Source organism: Dromaius novaehollandiae, chromosome 9 (assembly GCF_036370855.1).
Source record: "Dromaius novaehollandiae isolate bDroNov1 chromosome 9, bDroNov1.hap1, whole genome shotgun sequence".
NCBI lineage: Eukaryota > Metazoa > Chordata > Aves > Casuariiformes > Dromaiidae > Dromaius > Dromaius novaehollandiae.
The window spans coordinates 35,961,926-35,982,029 of NC_088106.1; the positions used below are offsets into that span (position 1 = coordinate 35,961,926).

At 54.5% G+C, this 20,104-nt stretch overlaps 1 protein-coding gene across 1 annotated transcript in view; it reads left to right on the forward strand.

The window, feature by feature from the left end:
* LOC135329235 (uncharacterized) overlaps positions 1 to 19,211 on the forward strand; it is a 38,053-nt gene extending 18,842 nt beyond the window's left edge. Inside the window, exon 7 of the mRNA XM_064517186.1 lies at positions 19,176 to 19,211. Within this exon, the coding sequence (XP_064373256.1) occupies positions 19,176 to 19,211 (36 nt within the window). The remainder of the gene's footprint in view (positions 1 to 19,175) is intronic.
* The last annotated feature ends 893 nt before the right edge of the window (positions 19,212 to 20,104 follow it).

A 20,104-nucleotide genomic window follows, 5' to 3' on the forward strand; every position in this document is an offset into this window, starting at 1 on the left:
GCTCATCAGGCCTTTTTCAAGGTACGCCGAGCAACCTTGAGGGCAGCTGCAAACAAGCAACTGTCCCCACAACCCAGTCCCCACAAAAATTGCGTTTAATTTACTGAGGGAAGAAGTCATTCACTGGCAACTTTCACACAGCATCTGCTCTAAAACTGACTGCTGGCACTCTAGTTTCTGAGGTCTGACAAGGCTTTGTCACCATAACTGGAGGGGAATTCCCCCCAGAAGGTAACACAGTACCTGCTGACATTCTTCCCACCAAGATCAGGCTCTTGCTGAGAAGCACATCCACCCTTCAGAGATGCCGAAACACAACGCCTCCAAACGTCTAAGTGTGACTCTGCAGTGACTGACCGAACATGTCACAGGTTGCCTACATGGAGCAGAGAGAGAGCACAGGTGACTTTGCTGAGTAGCATCATCCTCAACTCCAGCAGAAAATGAGAAAGCCTCTTTCCCTTACAGAGCGTAACATCCTAGGTAAATCTCACCCGCTGTCCCTGGTTTACTGAAAACAGACAAAAAATCATGGGAAGGACAAACCACCTTGGAACAGAAAGGTCACAAATGTTGCGCTTTTTTCTGTTTTCCCCCCTCTGATTAGAGGCCTCCATGAACATTTTTGCTAGCTCTCCAGATAGGCAGGAGGACACAACTGCATGCTGTTCGTTGCTTGCTTCCACCCAGGGGTCTCACAGGGAACATGCTCAGACCTGCTTCCCTGCAGGAAGCTTACATAGAAAATCCACCCACGAGGAGGGCTCTGATGGCTTTCCAGACTGTCTGTATTGTCAGGAAAAAAAGACAGTCTGCACTGCAGTCAGCGTACAAAGGAACAGGAATAACGCTGGGTTCTGGATTCAAAGAGGGAGAGAAGGGAGAGCAGTTCAAAAAGAAGAAGGAATCTCCTTGCTTTGAGAGAAGCCTGTACTCCAGGACTGTCATGCAGACACCGCAGACAGACACATGATAGGAAGAGAAGGGTCTTGTACAAACGTACTAGGGCCTGATACATTCCTTTAGGGAACGGGTGCTGTAAACATGAGGGGGTATTTTTCTGGTTCCAGTGTGGACTGTGTGGAAACAACTGCGGGGCGGGGTGGGGGGGGGAGGAGAAGAATACCCTGGTTTCTACCTCTCATCTAATATCTGAAAAAGAGTGATGAGAGACCTCCCTTATACTGCCAGGAGGAATGAGTGATAATTACCCTAAGAAGATAAAACTGTCAGTCAAGGGAAACGCCAGGACTGGCCTTCAGGAATCAGAGGTAGCTGGAGATGCCATGTTCTGAAATGTCTTTCAAGCCCTGCCCTACAGCATATTGGAATCACATTAAGAGAAATAACCTGATAGCCGCTCTGTGACATACTAAGTTGATCTTACTTCGGGAAGATTATGAATGAAGGAGCAGGGGGAAGAGAAGGAAGGAAGGGAGGGAAGATTGGGTCTCTTTGGACACCACTGCATTTGCCCAGCCACAGTATTTCTCGCCACAGTATTTCTCACTTCGGAATGATTTCTGAGGAGGGAACTAGAACATGTAGTTAAGTGTGTCATTAAATACTTAGGAAGCAAAATTGTTAGTGGAATTCTGTTTTTCCTTCCTATAGATATGTTCCTCAACAAAAAAAGAAAGACAATCCAATAACATTCAGAATCAGAGCTGGAAGATGGCTGGCAACACCTTTGCTCCGCTTATATTTCTTCATCATTTACAGTATTTTGAAAGCACAATTTGCTGTATGAGTGCCTCAGCTCTAGACACATTCTTTGAATTTAAATACGTTTTCAATGGCTGGTGACATCCACTGTACCCAAACTGTACTTGGGTTGCAACAAGATCAGTTTGCACTTGTAGCTCTTTGTTAGCTGGTGATTTGAGACCCAATTCTGCCAAAGCGTGCCTGTAGATAGAATTTTAAATGTTCATGGTTTCAGAAATTTCTTCTCGAGCAGCATCCCCTCCTTCACTGAGCTCAGGATGCCTATGCCACACCTGTGTGGAGTATAAAATAATGAGGACTGAAAGCTTAAGTGTGTCTGTAACAAGGTGGAAGAGATGCTTATGGCTGCAACTCAGTATGAGAGGGAAAGCAGGAAAAAGCAGGAAAAGCAAAGAAGCGTTTTCAGAAAGGGCTAAAGAACCCAACAGAGGAGAAGAAGATTTAATACTGCAGCTGGGTGTTTTTTTCTTCCCCAACTCTCAAATCAACTATTGATCAGCAAATTCAAACATTAACCAAGATTTGTTTTTTTATCCCTCTCAGTTCTGCCAAACGTCAGTGTAATACATGCTAGGCCTTTTGTTTCAGCTGGTGCATCCTGACGGCATGGCAAAGCCAAGGCATTGTAGGTCCCCTGCTTACACCTGTCCATAACTTTGTTGTGCTGGTCAGGATTCCCTGAGAGTTGTCATTAGGTGCAATTCATTTACCCAAGAACGTAAGACACTAGCTCCTCTTTAATATTAGCTGACAGGTTATGTTATATAGCATCCTTTCCCAGAAGCAGTGGAGAAGAAGTCACAGTTCAACAGATAATGGGTTATTTTCCAAAATTCCTGGAAAGGACAATACCAATTGTAATTTGGCTCCACAATTTATAGTACACTGTTAAACACTGTGGAGAATGGCAAGAGGCCAGAAGGAGGCAGAATTGAGTAAAATTGCATCTCAGCTGTAAAACAGGTCATTTTGAATGCATGCGGTCCAGAGGCGCCTGAATTTTACAGACCTCCATACTACGAGCTCCAATTGAAACAAAATGCTTCTGTACATTGCTGCTTCATAATTTCATCTGTTAGATGCAGTTCCAACTCTTAGTCCTTTGGGTTCTGTAAAACAATCACTTCCATTGCAAAAATGAATGGTATTGAGAAAAAGCCTACTAAAAATGGGGGGGAGTAGCTGAATTTCACCCTACACGGGATTTTTACAGCAGCCCAAGTCACATATGGCAGCAATGGCTTCTGCAGAGAGGCCCAAAGCTGCCTTCTCCACAGAACTGACAAGGAAAAAAACCTTCATCCTGTTTGGCTGATCTCAAATATACAGGCCCAGAGCATCCAGGCTGTTAACAAGACTGCTTTAGAGTACCAGTCTGAAAGATTCAGCACCACTTTGTCCTGTGGTCACAATACTGGAAAAGCCCTGCCCAAACCTCAAAATCTATTCGCTAGTAGACATGAGGGAAAAAGGCCCACAAAGTCCTTCAAAATCAAGATGCCAAGCAAGAAGTATCGTTTGAATCCAATTCACTCTAGCTGGCTATTCTGCAGATGAATAATGAGTTCACTGCCAACTTGCTGCTCTTCATGCTTTGGACACAGCAAACAGGAAAGAAGAAAAGGTTGGGGGGGGGAAGGGGGAGAAAGGAAAGAAGACAGGGAGTAGAAATGGGCATTTTGGGCTGATATTGTTAGGATACCAGAGAGTTATCAACAAGAAAATAGGCTGGGCTGTCACATTAAACATGGCTTTTGACAGCTGAGAAACAGTAGGGCCTGGATGCAGAATCAATTCCTGCCACAGACTTTTCTTCTCAGGAAGTTCTTGTCCATTCCTGCTTAACACAAGACCTGGGCACAACTCAGCCCCTTAAAGAGGCTGTAAACTGGAGCTGAAAAGTGCCCGACTCACCTTATTGTGCCAGTCTTGCTCAACCCCCTCCTAAACTTCACTTAGATGTGTGGCACTGCAGTACGTGATCATGACAATTCAGATTCCCAGAACACCTAGCTGGAGCAGGAGAGACTTCTAGTCTCTACTCTAGCATTTCTCACTGCTGAGGGCTTGCCTTTGCAACCTTGAGATTGTTTGTATTTCAAGAAATTGTATTTTAAACTGCCAAAAGTCCTTCTAAGCAAGTAACGCATAGCACGGGAGCTGTCAGGACACATCAGCTCCTTAGTCCCACTGAGCTTCCTTTCACCTGCTTGAACTACAAGAACTAACTGCAGCAACACATTATTCTTTTTTAGAAAAACCTACAGTGCAACCACCTCATGTATTTTCCCAGTGTATTTCCCAGTACCTTATAGGCAGCAGAGAGATGCTGAAGCTGGAGAATAAGGAGCTGGCTCCAGGTTTGCAGAGTGTTCTCTGGCAGTTCTCCCTCTCTCTGCTGCTGGACTCCTCAGCCCTTCTCCTCTTGGCAGAAGCTCAACTGCTTGCCCATCTCCAATAGACTTTTTTGTGCTCTTGCAGTAAAAAGGAACTCACTAGAACAGCAGAAGGTGGCACATCAACAATAACAGCTCTACACCTCCCTACTTCCCAGCTGTTGGCTCTGAAGCAGGAAAACATCAGAATTGCTCTGCTTAACAGAGGCAAGGACAGTTCCCCCTGCCCCCACCAAATGGTTCTTCTCCCTTATCATCCAAAACAGCTGAATCCTTTAGACTGCCTCCTTCCCAGAAAAGATCTGCCCAAAATATAAGCAACTAAACCTTGTATCCAGCAACTGCTGAAGATCAAATTCAGCTATAGGCACCTGGTGCCACCAAAAGATTAAAGAACATCATAATCATAGGATGTTGCAGGAAGAGCCTCTTGAAAGGGATCTTAAACTCATGGCTGTAACTTCTCTTCCACTTTTCTGAAGCTGTCTCATGGGTCTATGTTACCACAGTCCAAAATAAGTTGTCCACAGTCCAAAAGGGGGTCCAAAAGTTGTCCAAAGTCACCACAGTCCAAAAGCCCTCCCTATTCTGCTTGAAAGTCGTTCAGAAAAGCTCAGATGCCCTCTTTCAGCCTTATTCATATGCTGTTAAGAGCATCAGCTTGTAGAAATTCTTAGGCTAATGTCAGAAACTGTCAGCAGCCATGTTATGCTGAGTACCTGCCCTCTTACCTGAGCAGTTACTAGGTTTCATCTGTATCAACAAGACATAACAGTGTAGCATGCAGCTGATGGAACACTATTTCAGAAAATTTATTTAATTTTCCTCTCCTACTTCCTGCATGCTGTTGCCAATAATTCTGAAACCACGTCCTCCACAAACATCTCTTCGAATACAAGGTGGTTGCTTACAAAGTGCTTCCCAACACTTTTCAGAGCAAATGAACCTCCAGAAGACAGCCAGCCACACTCCGCAAGACAGCCTGGGACGCTCGCATGCTCAGCTGAAACCTTCTCCCGCATCCCCACGATTGTTGCTACAATGCAAGTACACATGCCAGCACAGACACAGCCTTCCTAAACGCAGCTCTCTCCTGCCTGCCACAGCCACTCACACAAAAAGCCTCCATGGCCTGGGCAGCTCTTCCACTTGGGGGAGACACCCAAGAGTTCCCGCTCCTACAGCACCTCCTTTATCCCGGCAGCACTACGACCTCTCACTGCCCTTCAAATCCAACACTCCCAAAAAGAACGACAGCTGCAACAACAGGAAAAACACAATCCCCAGGGTTCCCCAAACTAACACCTGCCGCCACCTACCTGGGAGCTGCTGCCTGAGCTCGACCAGTCCATCGGCTGGGGTGACCTGGCCGATGCCAGCCCAGCTGTCTTCACCGCCTGCAAAGCAAAAGGAGGCATTTTGAGGCAAAGGCACACTGAGAGAACCACCAAGAGCCACTGCCTCTTCTCTCCCGGGTCCTGCCACATGCCAAGGACAGCAAACACAAGCCCAGGTGCCCCTGCAACAATGTCTCTTGTATTATGCCCCATTTTGGGCACAGCCAAATGCACGCAAGGCACACAATGGTGCCCCATTTTGTGCACAACCAAAGGCACACAAACATGCATGCAAAACAGGCTTCCAAGCTCTCACTTCGAAGACCATCTCGCAATGGCACCTCTCTGCTCAGCGGCACACACCCTTGCCAAGCCACCCTCCCCACCTCTCCCCAAACTAACTCCTGCCGCCACCTACCTGGGAGCTGCTGCCTGAGCTCGACCAGTCCATCGGCTGGGCTGACCTGGCCGATGCCAGCCCAGCTGTCTTCACCGCCTGCAAAGCAAAAGGAGGCATTTTGAGGCAAAGGCACACTGAGAGAACCACCAAGAGCCACTGCCTCTTCTCTCCCGGGTCCTGCCACATGCCAAGGACAGCAAACGCACTTCCTGGCCAACTCGCAACAAAGTCCCCTCTACTCTAGCCCAATCTGTGCCCAAGCAAAGGCACACAAGGCAAACATTCGTGTGCCCCATTTTGGGCACAACCAAAGGCACACAAGCATGGATGCACAACAGGCTTCCAAATTCACGCTTCCAAGCCCATCTCGCAATGGTGCCTCTCTGCTCAGCAGCACACACCCTTGCCAAGCCACCCTCCCCACCTCTCCCCAAACTAACACCTGCCACCACCTACCTGGGAGCTGCTGCCTGAGCTCGACCAGTCCATGGGCTGGGCTGACCTGGCCGATGCCAGCCCAGCTGTCTTCACTGCCTGCAAAGCAAAAGGAGGCATTTAGACGGAGAGGCACACAGAAAGAACCACCAAGAGCCACTGCCTCTTCTCTCCCGGGTCCTGCCGCATGCCAAGGACAGCAAACACATTCCAAGGTCCCCCTGCATTATACCCCATTTTGTGCACAACCAAAGGCACACAAGCATGGATGCAAAACAGGCTTCCAAGCTCACGCTTCCAAGCCCATCTTGCAATGGTGCCTCTCTGCTCAGCGGCACACACCCTTGCCAAGCCACCCTCCCCACCTCTCCCCTAAATAACTCCTGCCGCCACCTACCTGGGAGCTGCTGCCTGAGCTCGACCAGTCCATCGGCTGGGGTGACCTGGCTGATGCCAGCCCAGCTGTCTTCACCGCCTGCAAAGCAAAAGGAGGCATTTTTAGGCAAGGGCACACAGAAGAAACCACCAAGAGCCACTGCCTCTTCTCTGTCGGGTCCTGCCACATGCCAAGGACAGTAAACAAATTCCCAGGTCCCCCCGCAACAATGTCTCTTGCATTATGCCCCATTTTGGGCACAACCAAAGGCAGACAAGGTACACATTTGTGCCCCACTGTGTGAACAACCAAAAGCACACATGCATGGATGCACAACAGGCTTCCAAGCTCACGCTTCCAAGCCCATCTTGCAATGGCGCCTCTCTGCTCAGCGGCACACACCCTTGCCAAGCCACCCTCCCCACCTCTCCCCAAACTAACTCCTGCCGCCACCTACCTGGGAGCTGCTGCCTGAGCTCGACCAGTCCATTGGCTGGGCTGACCTGGCCGATGCCAGCCCAGCTGTCTTCACCGCCTGCAAAGCAAAAGGAGGCATTTTTAGGCAAGGGCACACAGAAAGAACCACCAAGAGCCACTGCCTCTTCTCTCCCGGGTCCTGCCACATGCCAAGGACAGCAAACACATGCCGAGGCGCCCCTGCAACAACGTCTCTTGTATTATGCCCCATTTTGGGCACAACCAAAGGCACACAAGCGTGGATGCAAAACAGGCTTCCAAATTCACGCTTCCAAGACCATCTTGCAGTGGTGCCTCTCTGCTCAGCGGCACACACCCTTGCCAAGCCACCCTCCCCACCTCTCCCCAAACTAACTCCTGCCGCCACCTACCTGGGAGCTGCTGCCTGAGCTCGACCAGTCCATCGGCTGGGGTGACCTGGCTGATGCCTGCCCAGCTGTCTTCACCGCCTGAAAACCAAAGGGCAGCATTTTAAGGCAAGGGCACACAGAAAGAACCACCAAGAGCCACTGCTTCTTCTCTCCTGGGTCCTGCCACATGCCAAGGACAGTAAACAAATTCCCAGGTCCCCCTGCAACAACGTCTCTTGTATTATGCCCCATTTTGTGCACAGCCAAAGGAACACAAGGCGCACATTCGTGTGCCCCATTTTGTGCACCTCCAAAGGCACACATCCATGGATGTAAAACAGGCTTCCAAATACACGCTTCCAAGCCGATCTTGCAGTGGTGTCTCTCTGCTCAGCGGCACACACCCTTGCCAAGCCACCCTCCCCACCTCTCCCCAAACTAACTCCTGCCACCACCTACCTGGGAGCTGCTGCCTGAGCTCGACCAGTCCATGGGCTGGGCTGACCTGGCCGATGCCAGCCCAGCTGTCTTCACCGCCTGCAAAGCAAAAGGAGGCATTTTGAGGCTAAGGCCTGCGGAAAGAACCACCAAGAGCCACTGCCTCTTCTCTCCTGGGTCCTGCCACATGCCAAGGACAGCAAACACATGCCCACGTCCCCTCGCAACAACGTATCTTGCATTATGCCCCATTTTGGGCACAAACAAATGCACGCAAGGCACACATTGGTGCCCCATTTTGTGCACAACCAAAGGCACACAAGCATGCATGCAAAACAGGCTTCCAAGCTCCCACTTCCCAGCCCATCTTGCAATGGCACCTCTCTGCTCAGCAGCACACACGCTTGCCAAGCCACCCTCCCCACCTCTCCCCAAACTAACTCCTGCCGCCACCTACCTGGGAGCTGCTGCCTGAGCTCGACCAGTCCATCGGCTGGGGTGACCTGGCCGATGCCAGCCCAGCTGTCTTCACCGCCTGCAAAGCAAAAGGAGGCATTTTGAGGCTAAGGCCTGCGGAAAGAACCACCAAGAGCCACTGCCTCTTCTCTCCTGGGTCCTGCCACATGCCAAGGACAGCAAACACATGCCCAGGTCCCCCCGCAACAATGTCTCTTGTATTATGCCCCATTTTGGGCACAGCCAAAGGAACACAAGGCGCACATTCGTGTGCCCCATTTTGTGCACCTCCAAAGGCACACATGCATGGATGCAAAACAGGCTTCCAAGTTCACGCTTCCAAGCCCATCTCGCAATGGTGCCTCTCTGCTCAGCGGCACACACCCTTGCCAAGCCAGCCTCCCCACCTCTCCCCAAACTAACTCCTGCCGCCACCTACCTGGGAGCTGCTGCCTGAGCTCGACCAGTCCATTGGCTGGGCTGACCTGGCCGATGCCAGCCCAGCTGTCTTCACTGCCTGCAAAGCAAAAGGAGGCATTTAGACGGAGAGGCACACAGAAAGAACCACCAAGAGCCTCTGCCTCTTCTCTCCCGGGTCCTGCCGCATGCCAAGGACAGCAAACACATTCCAAGGTCCCCCTGCATTATACCCCATTTTGTGCACAACCAAAGGCACACAAGCATGGATGCAAAACAGGCTTCCAAGCTCACACTTCCAAGCCCATCTTGCAATGGTGCCTCTCTGCTCAGCGGCACACACCCTTGCCAAGCCAGCCTCCCCACCTCTCCCCTAAATAACTCCTGCCGCCACCTACCTGGGAGCTGCTGCCTGAGCTCGACCAGTCCATGGGCTGGGGTGAACTGGCCGATGCCAGCCCAGCTGTCTTCACCACCTGCAAAGCAAAAGGAGGCATTTTTAGGCAAGGGCACACAGAAGAAACCACCAAGAGCCACTGCCTCTTCTCTGTCGGGTCCTGCCACATGACAAGGACAGCAAACAAATTCCCAGGTCCCCCCGCAATACATCTCTTGCATTATGCCCCATTTTGGGCACAACCAAAGGCAGACAAGGTACACATTTGTGCCCCACTGTGTGAACAACCAAAAGCACACATGCATGGATGCACAACAGGCTTCCAAGCTCACGCTTCCAAGCCCATCTTGCAATGGCGCCTCTCTGCTCAGCGGCACACACCCTTGCCAAGCCACCCTCCCCACCTCTCCCCAAACTAACACCTGCCGCCACCTACCTGGGAGCTGCTGCCTGAGCTCGACCAGTCCATGGGCTGGGCTGACCTGGCCGATGCCAGCCCAGCTGTCTTCACCGCCTGCAAAGCAAAAGGAGGCATTTTTAGGCAAGGGCACACAGAAAGAACCACCAAGAGCCACTGCCTCTTCTCTCCCGGGTCCTGCCACATGCCAAGGACAGCAAACACATGCCGAGGCGCCCCTGCAACAACGTCTCTTGTATTATGCCCCATTTTGGGCACAACCAAAGGCACACAAGCGTGGATGCAAAACAGGCTTCCAAATTCACGCTTCCAAGACCATCTTGCAGTGGTGCCTCTCTGCTCAGCGGCACACACCCTTGCCAAGCCACCCTCCCCACCTCTCCCCAAACTAACTCCTGCCGCCACCTACCTGGGAGCTGCTGCCTGAGCTCGACCAGTCCATCGGCTGGGGTGACCTGGCTGATGCCATCCCAGCTGTCTTCAGTGCCTGAAAACCAAAGGGCAGCATTTTAAGGCAAGGGCACACAGAAAGAACCACCAAGAGCCACTGCTTCTTCTCTCCCGGGTCCTGCCACATGCCAAGGACAGTAAACAAATTCCCAGGTCCCCCTGCAACAACGTCTCTTGTATTATGCCCCATTTTGTGCACAACCAAAGGCACACAAGCATGGATGCAAAACAGGCTTCCATGCTCACGCTTCCAAGCCCATCTCTCAGTGGCACCTAACTGGGAGCTGCTGCCTGAGCTCGACCAGTCCATGGGCTGGGCTGACCTGGCTGATGCCAGCCCAGCTGTCTTCACCGCCTGCAAAGCAAAAGGAGGCATTCAGACGGAGAGGCACACTGAGAGAACCACCAAGAGCCACTGCCTCTTCTCTCCTGGGTCCTGCCACATGCCAAGGACAGCAAACGCACTTCCTGGCCAACTCGCAAGAAAGTCCCCTCTACTTTAGCCCAATCTTTGCCCAAGCAAAGGCACACAAAGCACACATTCCTGTGCCCCATTTAGTGCACAACCAAAGGCACACAAACATGGATGTAAAACAGGCTTCCAAATACACGCTTCCAAGCCGATCTTGCAATGGTGCCTCTCTGCTCAGCGGCACACACCCTTGCCAAGCCACCCTCCCCACCTCTCCCCAAACTAACTCCTGCCACCACCTACCTGGGAGCTGCTGCCTGAGCTCGACCAGTCCATGGGCTGGGCTGACCTGGCCGATGCCAGCCCAGCTGTCTTCACCGCCTGCAAAGCAAAAGGAGGCATTTTGAGGCTAAGGCCTGCGGAAAGAACCACCAAGAGCCACTGCCTCTTCTCTCCCGGGTCCTGCCACATGCCAAGGACAGCAAACACATGCCCAGGTCCCCCCGCAACAACGTATCTTGCATTATGCCCCATTTTGGGCACAACCAAATGCACGCAAGGCACACATTGGTGCCCCATTTTGTGCACAACCAAAGGCACACAAGCATGCATGCAAAACAGGCTTCCAAGCTCCCACTTCCCAGCCCATCTTGCAATGGCACCTCTCTGCTCAGCAGCACACACCCTTGCCAAGCCACCCTCCCCACCTCTCCCCAAACTAACACCTGCCGCCACCTACCTGGGAGCTGCTGCCTGAGCTCGACCAGTCCATTGGCTGGGCTGACCTGGCTGATGCCTGCCCAGCTGTCTTCACCACCTGAAAAGCAAAAGGAGGCATTTTGAGGGAGAGGCACACTGAGAGAACCACCAAGAGCCACTGCCTCTTCTCTCCTGGGTCCTGCCACATTACAAACCCATCAAACACATGTCCAGGTCCCCCTGCAACAACGTCTCTTGCATTATGCCCCATTTTGGGCACAATCAAAGGCACACAAGCATGGATGCAAAACAGGCTTCCAAGCTCACGCTTCCAAGACCATCTTGCAATGGCACCTCTCTGCTCAGCAGCACACACCCTTGCCAAGCCACCCTCCCCACCTCTCCCCAAACTAACACCTGCCGCCACCTACCTGGGAGCTGCTGCCTGAGCTCGACCAGTCCATCGGCTGGGCTGACCTGGCCAATGCCAGCCTAGCTTTTTTCACCACCTGCAATGCAAAAGGACACATTTTGAGGCTAAGGCACACAGAAAGAGTCACTGCCTCTTCTCTGTCAGGTCCTGCCACACGCCAAGGACAGCAAACACATTCCCATGCCTGCCCCACCAGGGTCTCTTCTACTGGCATCCCGTTTGCTCTTACTGACCGCCTACAAGAATGGATACACAACACGTTTTCCAGCCTCATCTTGCAAGGTTAAGCATCGGGCTTAACCTGAGAAATTTTATGAGCCCTAGGCTATTCCCTAGCTCTCCCCATAAGCTCATTTTTAGTGCATATCAGCAAGATTCAATAGGGAAGCAGAAAAGCATGGTACTGCCTCTTACTTATCGCAATGCCACTAGCTATTTGTTGCGGATTATGAGATTTTCTTGTATTCCCCATCTCCCTCTCAGTGCAATGGGATGCTCAGAGACATCTGTTGTCAGAATTGCTTTTCATCTGGGAATCTCCACTGTAGCGTTGGCAATGGAGAGAGGTCACCAAGCTGCTCTCACCACATGTTCAGTTATGACCTGTGTCCTCAGGTGGGCCTTCCCCTTCTGTGACTACCCTCTTGCTTTTGCTGCATTGAAATAACTTCTGTACTAGTAGCCGGAGACCCTTCTGCAAAGCTCATCCCAAGCTCTCTTTAAGGCCTCTTCTTTTCCTTATCCTGTCTGATCTTACAGACTTCCCTGCTCTCCTGACCTCTGACAAACTATCTAGGACTCCAAGGACAACTTTCCCCTTCTCTACACAGTACTCCTTGCTTTCATAGTAAACCATACAGGGGGGTTTACTGGGACCCTTAGTCTTTCACTCTTGATTGTAAGAAACAGGCTGCTCATGCTCTTCATGCAGAATTTTAGCAGCCTGCAGGCTCCTGCGGCTTTTTCCTGGGCAGTCTTCTGTAGTATTTTACTAATTGCCTCTTCCTTATGTCGCTCCCTTTCTTGAAATGATCTGTGTACATCCTGGCTCTGGTTGGCTTGCACTCTGCTATTCTCATGTTAAGCCCAGCTGCACTTCACCACCCCAGAGTGACTCTCTCCAGTACCTCCCAGACTAAATCCTGCACAAACTAAATCCAGACCAAGTCCACCACAGTGTCTTTTCTCACTGCTTCACAGACCACCTGGTGTAGGAAGCAGCCCTTTACAAGCAGGAGACACTTCAGGTCTGAAGGCATCGTCTCCTGACAGGGCCTCTGGCCTTCTAGCCAAGCATCACAAGACGTCAGTGCTGCCTCTGTGCCTCTTCCATCTTCCCCTTTGTGTGAGGCAGCCCAGCTGGAACCTCAGCCAGCCCTTCCAGGCCTTTGGCAGGCTCTCCCCCTCCTCCTCAGCGCAGGAGGAAGGCCAGGGCACAAAAGCCTGGAGCCTGCCCTGTCTGATGGAAAAGGGCAGAGAGGCATGCCTGCCTCTGCTTCGCCCAGTACCTACCGCTGTGTCACTGTTGAGCCATGCACAAATACTCCCCTGTGTCTCTCCCCATGTAGGTGTCACTTCCGCCTTGGGGGCTTTGGACCAAGGGCAGGGCTGTTCTCTTCAGTCTTTCAAAGCACTTTGTGTTCATGTCAGCCATGGTTGTCAGCCCAGAGGCTTTGTGTCCCTTGGCCAGGGCAGTTGCAAGGAGTTCAGGATCTAATGACAAGGCTGCTTTTCCTGTAACTCCAAGAGCCCCTGCCCTAAGGACCCTCTGCCAAATGCCTGCAGACCAGGTGATCATCTGAGGCTGCAGCCTCCCTCCAAACCCCCTCTCCCAGAACATCAGGTGATGTTTCATCCTCAGGAATTTAAATGCCCACAGGCATTTCCAACAACTCCAGGGCCTCACCCAGGGACATCCCCCCCGCCAGGGCTGGAGGCTCCCAGGGGCCAAGACCAGCTCCCCAGCATCAGCAGCCCCTGACTGCTCCCATCCCCTGGGGTCCAGTCGAGACTGCCCATGCCAGGCCAAGTCCTCCCTCACCTCCGCCACACACTCCCTGGGTGCGGCTCCCCAAGGCCAAGGGGAAAGTGGAACGGTTCATGGATAAATGAGCGGCCCAACCTCATCTCTCCCCCATTACCTCCATCACACCCTGCCCTGCCAGCCCCATCTCGTGGGCCTGCCTCCCCTCTCACCCACCCCGCAGGCCTCCCCCACGCCAACACCAGACATACCTGCCCAAGCTGGCAGGCCCTGCTGCGCACCCGGCCTCTTCTCCCCAGGCCGACACGGCGAAGGCCACAGGCGACCTCCTTCCCTCCTGTGCACATGGGCATCATGAGCAGCAACACACCAACAGCCACCGACCACGGGGAGAACCACTCTGGCACAGAAACCCCACGGCCGGAGCCCTGAGTGCATCTGTGTTCCCATGGCGATAACGGCCACTCAGAATGGAAGCAGAAGGGGGCCAGGAGGGGGCTGGGGGAGACGGCCCTGTAGCACTCGCCTCAGCACTGCCCACCACGGCTGCAGAGACCAAACCTGGGAGCAGCCAGCACTTGCTGCTTTGGACTGCGTCCCCCACTTGATGCCCAGCTGCTTTCCCAATCATGGTTTCTTCTGGGTGCAGAGGTTTGGGCCCGCCACTTGCAGCAGGACAAGAGCGCCCCAGCACTGTGCTGATGCTCAGAGAGGAGGATGTTATGCTACGATGCGACCCATCGTTCTCTGTCCCCACCAAAGCCCTCAGGCTGAGACCCCATCTGGGCATGTGCTGACACTCCCAAACCAGCCTGGATAACCGGTACTGCACACTGAACCCCAGAGGTTTAGGAGCACTGTGCAAGGGAGCTGGGCGTGTGGTGCTGCACATGCAGCACAGCCCCTCTGCGCCGCTCCCACTTTGCCTGCTGGGGAGCAGCGCTGAGTCCAAGCCCAGATGTCACAAAACAAGACAGAGCCCCCAGCGCGGAGCCTGGGCCGAGCTGGCACCTCCCCTCAACCCTGGTCCTCAGGGTGTGCAGCAGCTCAGGGCTGAGCCCCAGGGTCCTGCAGGGGCTGGGGATCCCCCTGCCGTGGGCCAGGCCCAGGGTGGTGGAGCCAGCACGTGACCAGAGCTGGTCGGTGCCTCCTGGCTGGCAGACAGGGTCCCAGGGCCAGCGCAGCCATAGCCAAGGCCGAGCGAGCTCAGGAGCCCCACGCTGACTCTGGCTGGGCTGCGCAGGGAGGGACTGGGGTATGGCATGGCCCTGCACCACTGCTCCCAGCACCGGCGGCCCAGAGCTGGGCTCCCCTTGCTGCCCCGCACGGCCCCCAGGGCAGCCAGGAGCCCCGCAGCGCTCCTGCGGCAGAGCCCAGCCCCTGCGGGGCAGCGGCCGGGCCCCGGGGCCCTGCACTGCCCAGGCACATGATGCCAGGCTGCCCCGAGGCCCCACCATGCCCCGCCCTGCCGCCCACAAGATGGTGCCTGGGCCGGGGAGGGCCGCCCACCGGGTCACGTGGCACTAAGGTTGCTATGGCATCGTCCCCCCCATGCGGCCCTCCTGTTGGCTGGCAAGAGGATGAGGGTGGGGATCCCTTGGACTGACAGTTCTGCCAGCCAATCGGAGTCTAGCATTCAGAGTCTGCAGGAGGGGAGGAAGTTGTGGGGCCTCATCTGGAGGAGAGAAGAGAGAGGAGAGAAAGAGAGAGCGAGGGGGGGAGAGAGAGAGAAAAAGAGAGAGGGAAGTGAAAGAGAAGAGGGAGAAAAGAAGGGGAGACGAGCATGGAGGAGCGAGAGAGCAGCGGGAAAGCAAGAGAGCAGGGCAGAGCTGTGCTGGCAGTGACCGCTGCTCCCTCGCCTCTCCCTGTCACACTGAGGTTACCTCTGCCTTCCCCACAGCCTCCTGCCCTCCCTGCAGAAATGCTTTCTCCCCAGCTTTGGCCAGCCAAAAGCCCTCCCGGCCTCACTGAGAAGCACGGGGCCCTGACAGCAAAACTGCCCCAACCCTGTGGGGGCTGCAGGGCCAGCGCAGACACCTGCTCTCACCAGGACCTTTAGCAAAGGGGGCCATTTGCCAAGCAATCTGGGTGGGGGGAAATGGCCAAGACTAGGCATTTCCCCCAGGGCTGGCCTACCCTGGAGCTCAGATTTAACTCAGCTCCTGCTTCTCTGAGCCTGGTGTCCTTTCCCATGGCAAGAGCATGCTCCAGCTGCTGCCTCTGCAGTGCAGCGCCTGTGCCCATTGCACAGCCCCGGAAGAAGTCCCCCACCAACCACCTTGGCCATGGGGGCCTTGCAGATGCTCCTGAGATCACTGTGCCTCCAGCAGGTTGCAAGGTATCCCCTCTGGGCCCTCCCACCCAGACACACCGGGGAAAACCCACCCTTTGGGAACAGGGGTCACAAAGCCACCTCAGGGACTAGCTTTGGTCACTCGCTGCTTTGGGGCACTTACCCAACATCTCCTGCCGTGCACGCATCCTCCCTCCCTCCCTGTATACTGGCAGGACAGTGCTCCCTGCCAGGGGCTTCTGACACTTCCTTGCAAACAGCATCACCAGTGCTGAGAAAAAAAGCCCCTCGTGGGTAAATGAGAGCAGAACTGGGACAAGACCAACATGTGTCTCTCCGGCACCCCAGGTCCCAGGTCAGGCTCCTGCCCAGAAAACTCCAGCCTAAGAAACGCTGGCTGAGGACTGGCTGCCTGCTGTGAAGAAGCCAGAGATCCTAGCTGCTCCCCAAAATGACCTGCCTGGCAGCACCCAGGAGGCAACAGCTGCAGATGCAACCAATATTTAGCACTACCCCAAGAGCACTAACAAACAGAGCCACTGTTGTGCCCCACACACAGTGTTGCCCCCCTTCCCCCCAAAAAATCCCAGGGTAGCAGCGGGTTGTCAGGGAGCCCCAGCGATGGGCACAGCAGGCCCCAGGCCCAGACATTTCTGCCTATCCATGGACAAGCGCTAAAAGTTCCTTCACAGCTCCCCCCACCACAGGAGGAGAAGGCAGAAGAGCAGTCAGCACCACAACCTGGTGTAGCAGAAGCCAAAATATCCCCCCTCGTCATGGCAGGGCAGGACCGGACCCCAGCTGGACACCACTCCCTGAGCCCTTCATGGCAGAGACCTCGCTGTAGCCGTGCTACCAACAGCGGCTCTGACCCATTGCAAACAAAGAGCTGCCATCACTGGGGATTTATGGGCCACACGGAGCATCAGGGGGATGCTTGAGCCTGTTCCCAGGGAGAGGGCAGCGAGGGGCATATATAAAAATATGTGCACACAAAAACACACACAAATCACCGCACACCCTACAAATCACCAAGAGACCTCTACTTTTCAGATAAGCCTTTGTTACCTGATTATTTCCCTATTTCAGTTATCTTTTCACTTCAAGTATCAAGTATCTTCAAGTATTTAGCCATTCCTGCAAGTATCATTGTTGCAATTGGCATTTCTCCCACAGGAAAACCCACAGGCCAGGACTGGGGAGGGCTGAGATTAGCCCCAGTCCCCTTAGCAGCTGCTTCAAGGAGAGATTTCAACTCTGGCCCAGGAAGAGGTCTGGACCCATCCTTCCAGAAGCTTCATCCCCAATAACCCCTCCAGGGACTTGGGGACTCCTGTTCCAAACCTCAATACATCTGCTGCTCGCCTCGGGACCCCCAGCAAGGGCACAGAGCACACAAGGGGCAGGGGGGCTTTCTCCAAACGCTGCCAGCGACTCCTGCCCCACGACAGGCTGTAACACAAGAGCCCCAAAATCTCTGCTTCCCTTAGTGCTTACTCAGCCCAGAGTTGAAAACACAATTTGAGCAGGTTTGCTTTTAGACTGCCTGGAAACCTCAACACACTTTCCTTCCCCTGCGCTCCTCCTGAGCGGGCTGCTCGCACCTCCTTTCCTCTCTGTCTGCCTTGGCTGGGGAAAAGTGCCCAGGAAGTCTGCCTGCAGTGCTTCTAGTTGGGCTCTTCTCATTGCTTGTCCAAATGTGCCACAGAGCCTAGGAAGGGGATTTTCCTGCTCCAAAGATGCACAACGTGCCTGTCCTGCATGGCAGGAGCAGGGTACAAATCCAAGTGAGGAATCAGAAGTGAGCTCCATGGGCCCTCCCAGCCCTTGCTGGCTCCCTCAGGAGACTCCTTTCCTCTGAGATACCAAGGCCTTGCCTCCAGGGATCAAGACACTGAGCTTGCTAAAAGGAGCTGAGTGCCTTCATGGCAAAATTCCTGTTATCCAAGAAGAGTTGGGGTCATTTCCATGCAGGAGGTGCTGCCTCCATCATGTCAAAAACCAGATGCTCAAACGCGGAAGGAGGCACAACAGGCTCCATGGCACCCAGTCTGTCTGCTGGACCCTGCTGCTTCATTTCAGGCACCACTTTGCAAAAGGAAGGAAAATCCATGGCCCCTCCTCAACTCTTTCTCTCTCTGGCCCTGTTGCCTGCCAGGAGCCCCCAGCCAGCTCCTGCCAGGTGCAACCAAGCGGCTGCTGCCGCCCACCCCAGCTGCATCCTGCCCTCTCCCTCAGCAGTGCCACTGCTTCCTCCCTCTGACCACTCCCATCCTTTGGGCGCTTTCTGCTTCTGGGGTTTGGGAAAATGCAGCAGGCTCAGAGCAAAGCAGAAGCACCGCAATTCAAACCCCAGGGAGGGGAGGTAGAGCAAGGCCATTCTTGCACAGCCCCAGGGCAGCCAGGGACCCCTGGGCAGAAGGATGGGATGGGGCAGCCCCAGGATGGACCAGAGCATGACCAGGAGCAATAAAAACTCTCCGCTCACCCTCTGGTCCTTTCCAGTCCTCAGCCTTGGTATCCTGTTCCCCTCCAGCTCCCTCATGCCTGCGCTCTCCCCAGGCTCGTTGAGGGCAGGCAGGGGGACTACAGACCCCACACCCATCCCAGGGAGCCCAGCTGCCTCACTGACCCCAGCCCAGCTCTGGCCACGAGGCCCCACTGCCTTCCCACCACCAGAAGAGCTCAGCTCTCCAGCTCTGCCCACGCTCTGTCCCCGGACCCTCCTGCCCTCCCACTGCTCGAGAACCCCCGGTACCTGGGGGCCAGGGGGAGGCTCCCACAACCATCAATGCCCTGAGCATTGCCAGGTCCCTGCTGCATGCTGGAACCTTGGGCCGGGCCGGGCCAGGAGGGGGCTGATGTGCTGGAGCCCCCCTGGCTGGCCCTGCTCTGGCAGCACTGCTGGGACCATGCTGGAAGTACTGGGAGCAGTTCTGGACTCCCAGGACAAGACAGACATGGTCGTGCTGCAGCAAGTCCAGCAATGGGCCACACGGATCATTGGGGGACTGGAGTATCTGCCACCCGAAGCGTGGCTGAGGGAGCTGGGACAGTTTAGCATAGAAGAGGGGAGACTCAGGGGGACCTTTTCAATGGGTATAGAAAGAAATACATGATGTGGGAGGGAGAGGTTAAAGAAGATGGAGCCAGACTCTTCTCAGTGGTCCACAGGGACAGGACAAGAGGCAATGGGCACACAAGGAAAGACAGAAATTCCATTTAACCATAAGAAAAGCCCATTTAACCGTGAGGGTGATTGAGTCCTTTCCTTTCCAGGGGCTCATTGTGCTGCCCTTTGGCATGGTGTGCTAGCAATGCCTGCACTCAGAATGGCTGTGGGACCTCCACCAGGATCGGCCCCTTGCTCTGCACCTTTCCCTTGAGTCATCCCGGCTCTCCTGGAGTCCTGCATGGTGACAGCGCTCAGTCCTCCCCGAGAAGACCTACACTTCACCTTGGGAGCCAGGAACTCACCTGTCAGTGTGAGCCCTGCTCCTGCGCCTCCTCCACCAAGCTGAGGACGCATAGTGCGCTGTGCCCAGGACTCCCCAGCGGAGCTGGTCGCCTCGGGGGGACCTGCTGCCGGGCCTCTCTTGGTCAGGGGAAGGCTCCCTGTGCCTGCTGGGCCACCTCAGGGGCTCCTGCCATTCTTTGCCCCACGCCGATGGCAGGGCATGCGCTGTGGGGGCAGAGTTGGCTGGGGCCCTGTCAGAGCTCTCTGAGGTTTCCCCAGGAGAAGCTTTGGCTGCAGGAGCCCACACAGAGCTGGTGCAGGAGGGCCCCACACCTTCCTCCTCCCCAGGGGCCTGGCCGGGCTCAGACACCTCCTCCTAGCTGGGGAGTCTCTGGCCCCGCATGTGCTGCAGCCACCTGCGGCCATCATGGTTCTGCCTCGGGCACCTGCTTCGGGCCCTCTCTGGGGCCCCAGCATGGCCACTGTCGCTGCCACGGGAGCTCCTGTGCTAGAGGGCTGCAGAATGATGCCGCCTGCTCATCGTGGAGTGGGAACAAAATCTCCCTCCTCGATGGCTGGCCGAAGAGGAGCTCTCGGAGTGCCCAGTGTGGTACTGCTGGAAGTCGTCATCCACTCGCACCGTGTGGAGGACAGAGTGAAAAGGGTGCTGGCAGAGTGGTCACTCAGCTCTGGTTTCTGACCACTGCCAGATACAGGCAAAGCAGAAGCTGTGCAAGCAGAAGGCAGTGTA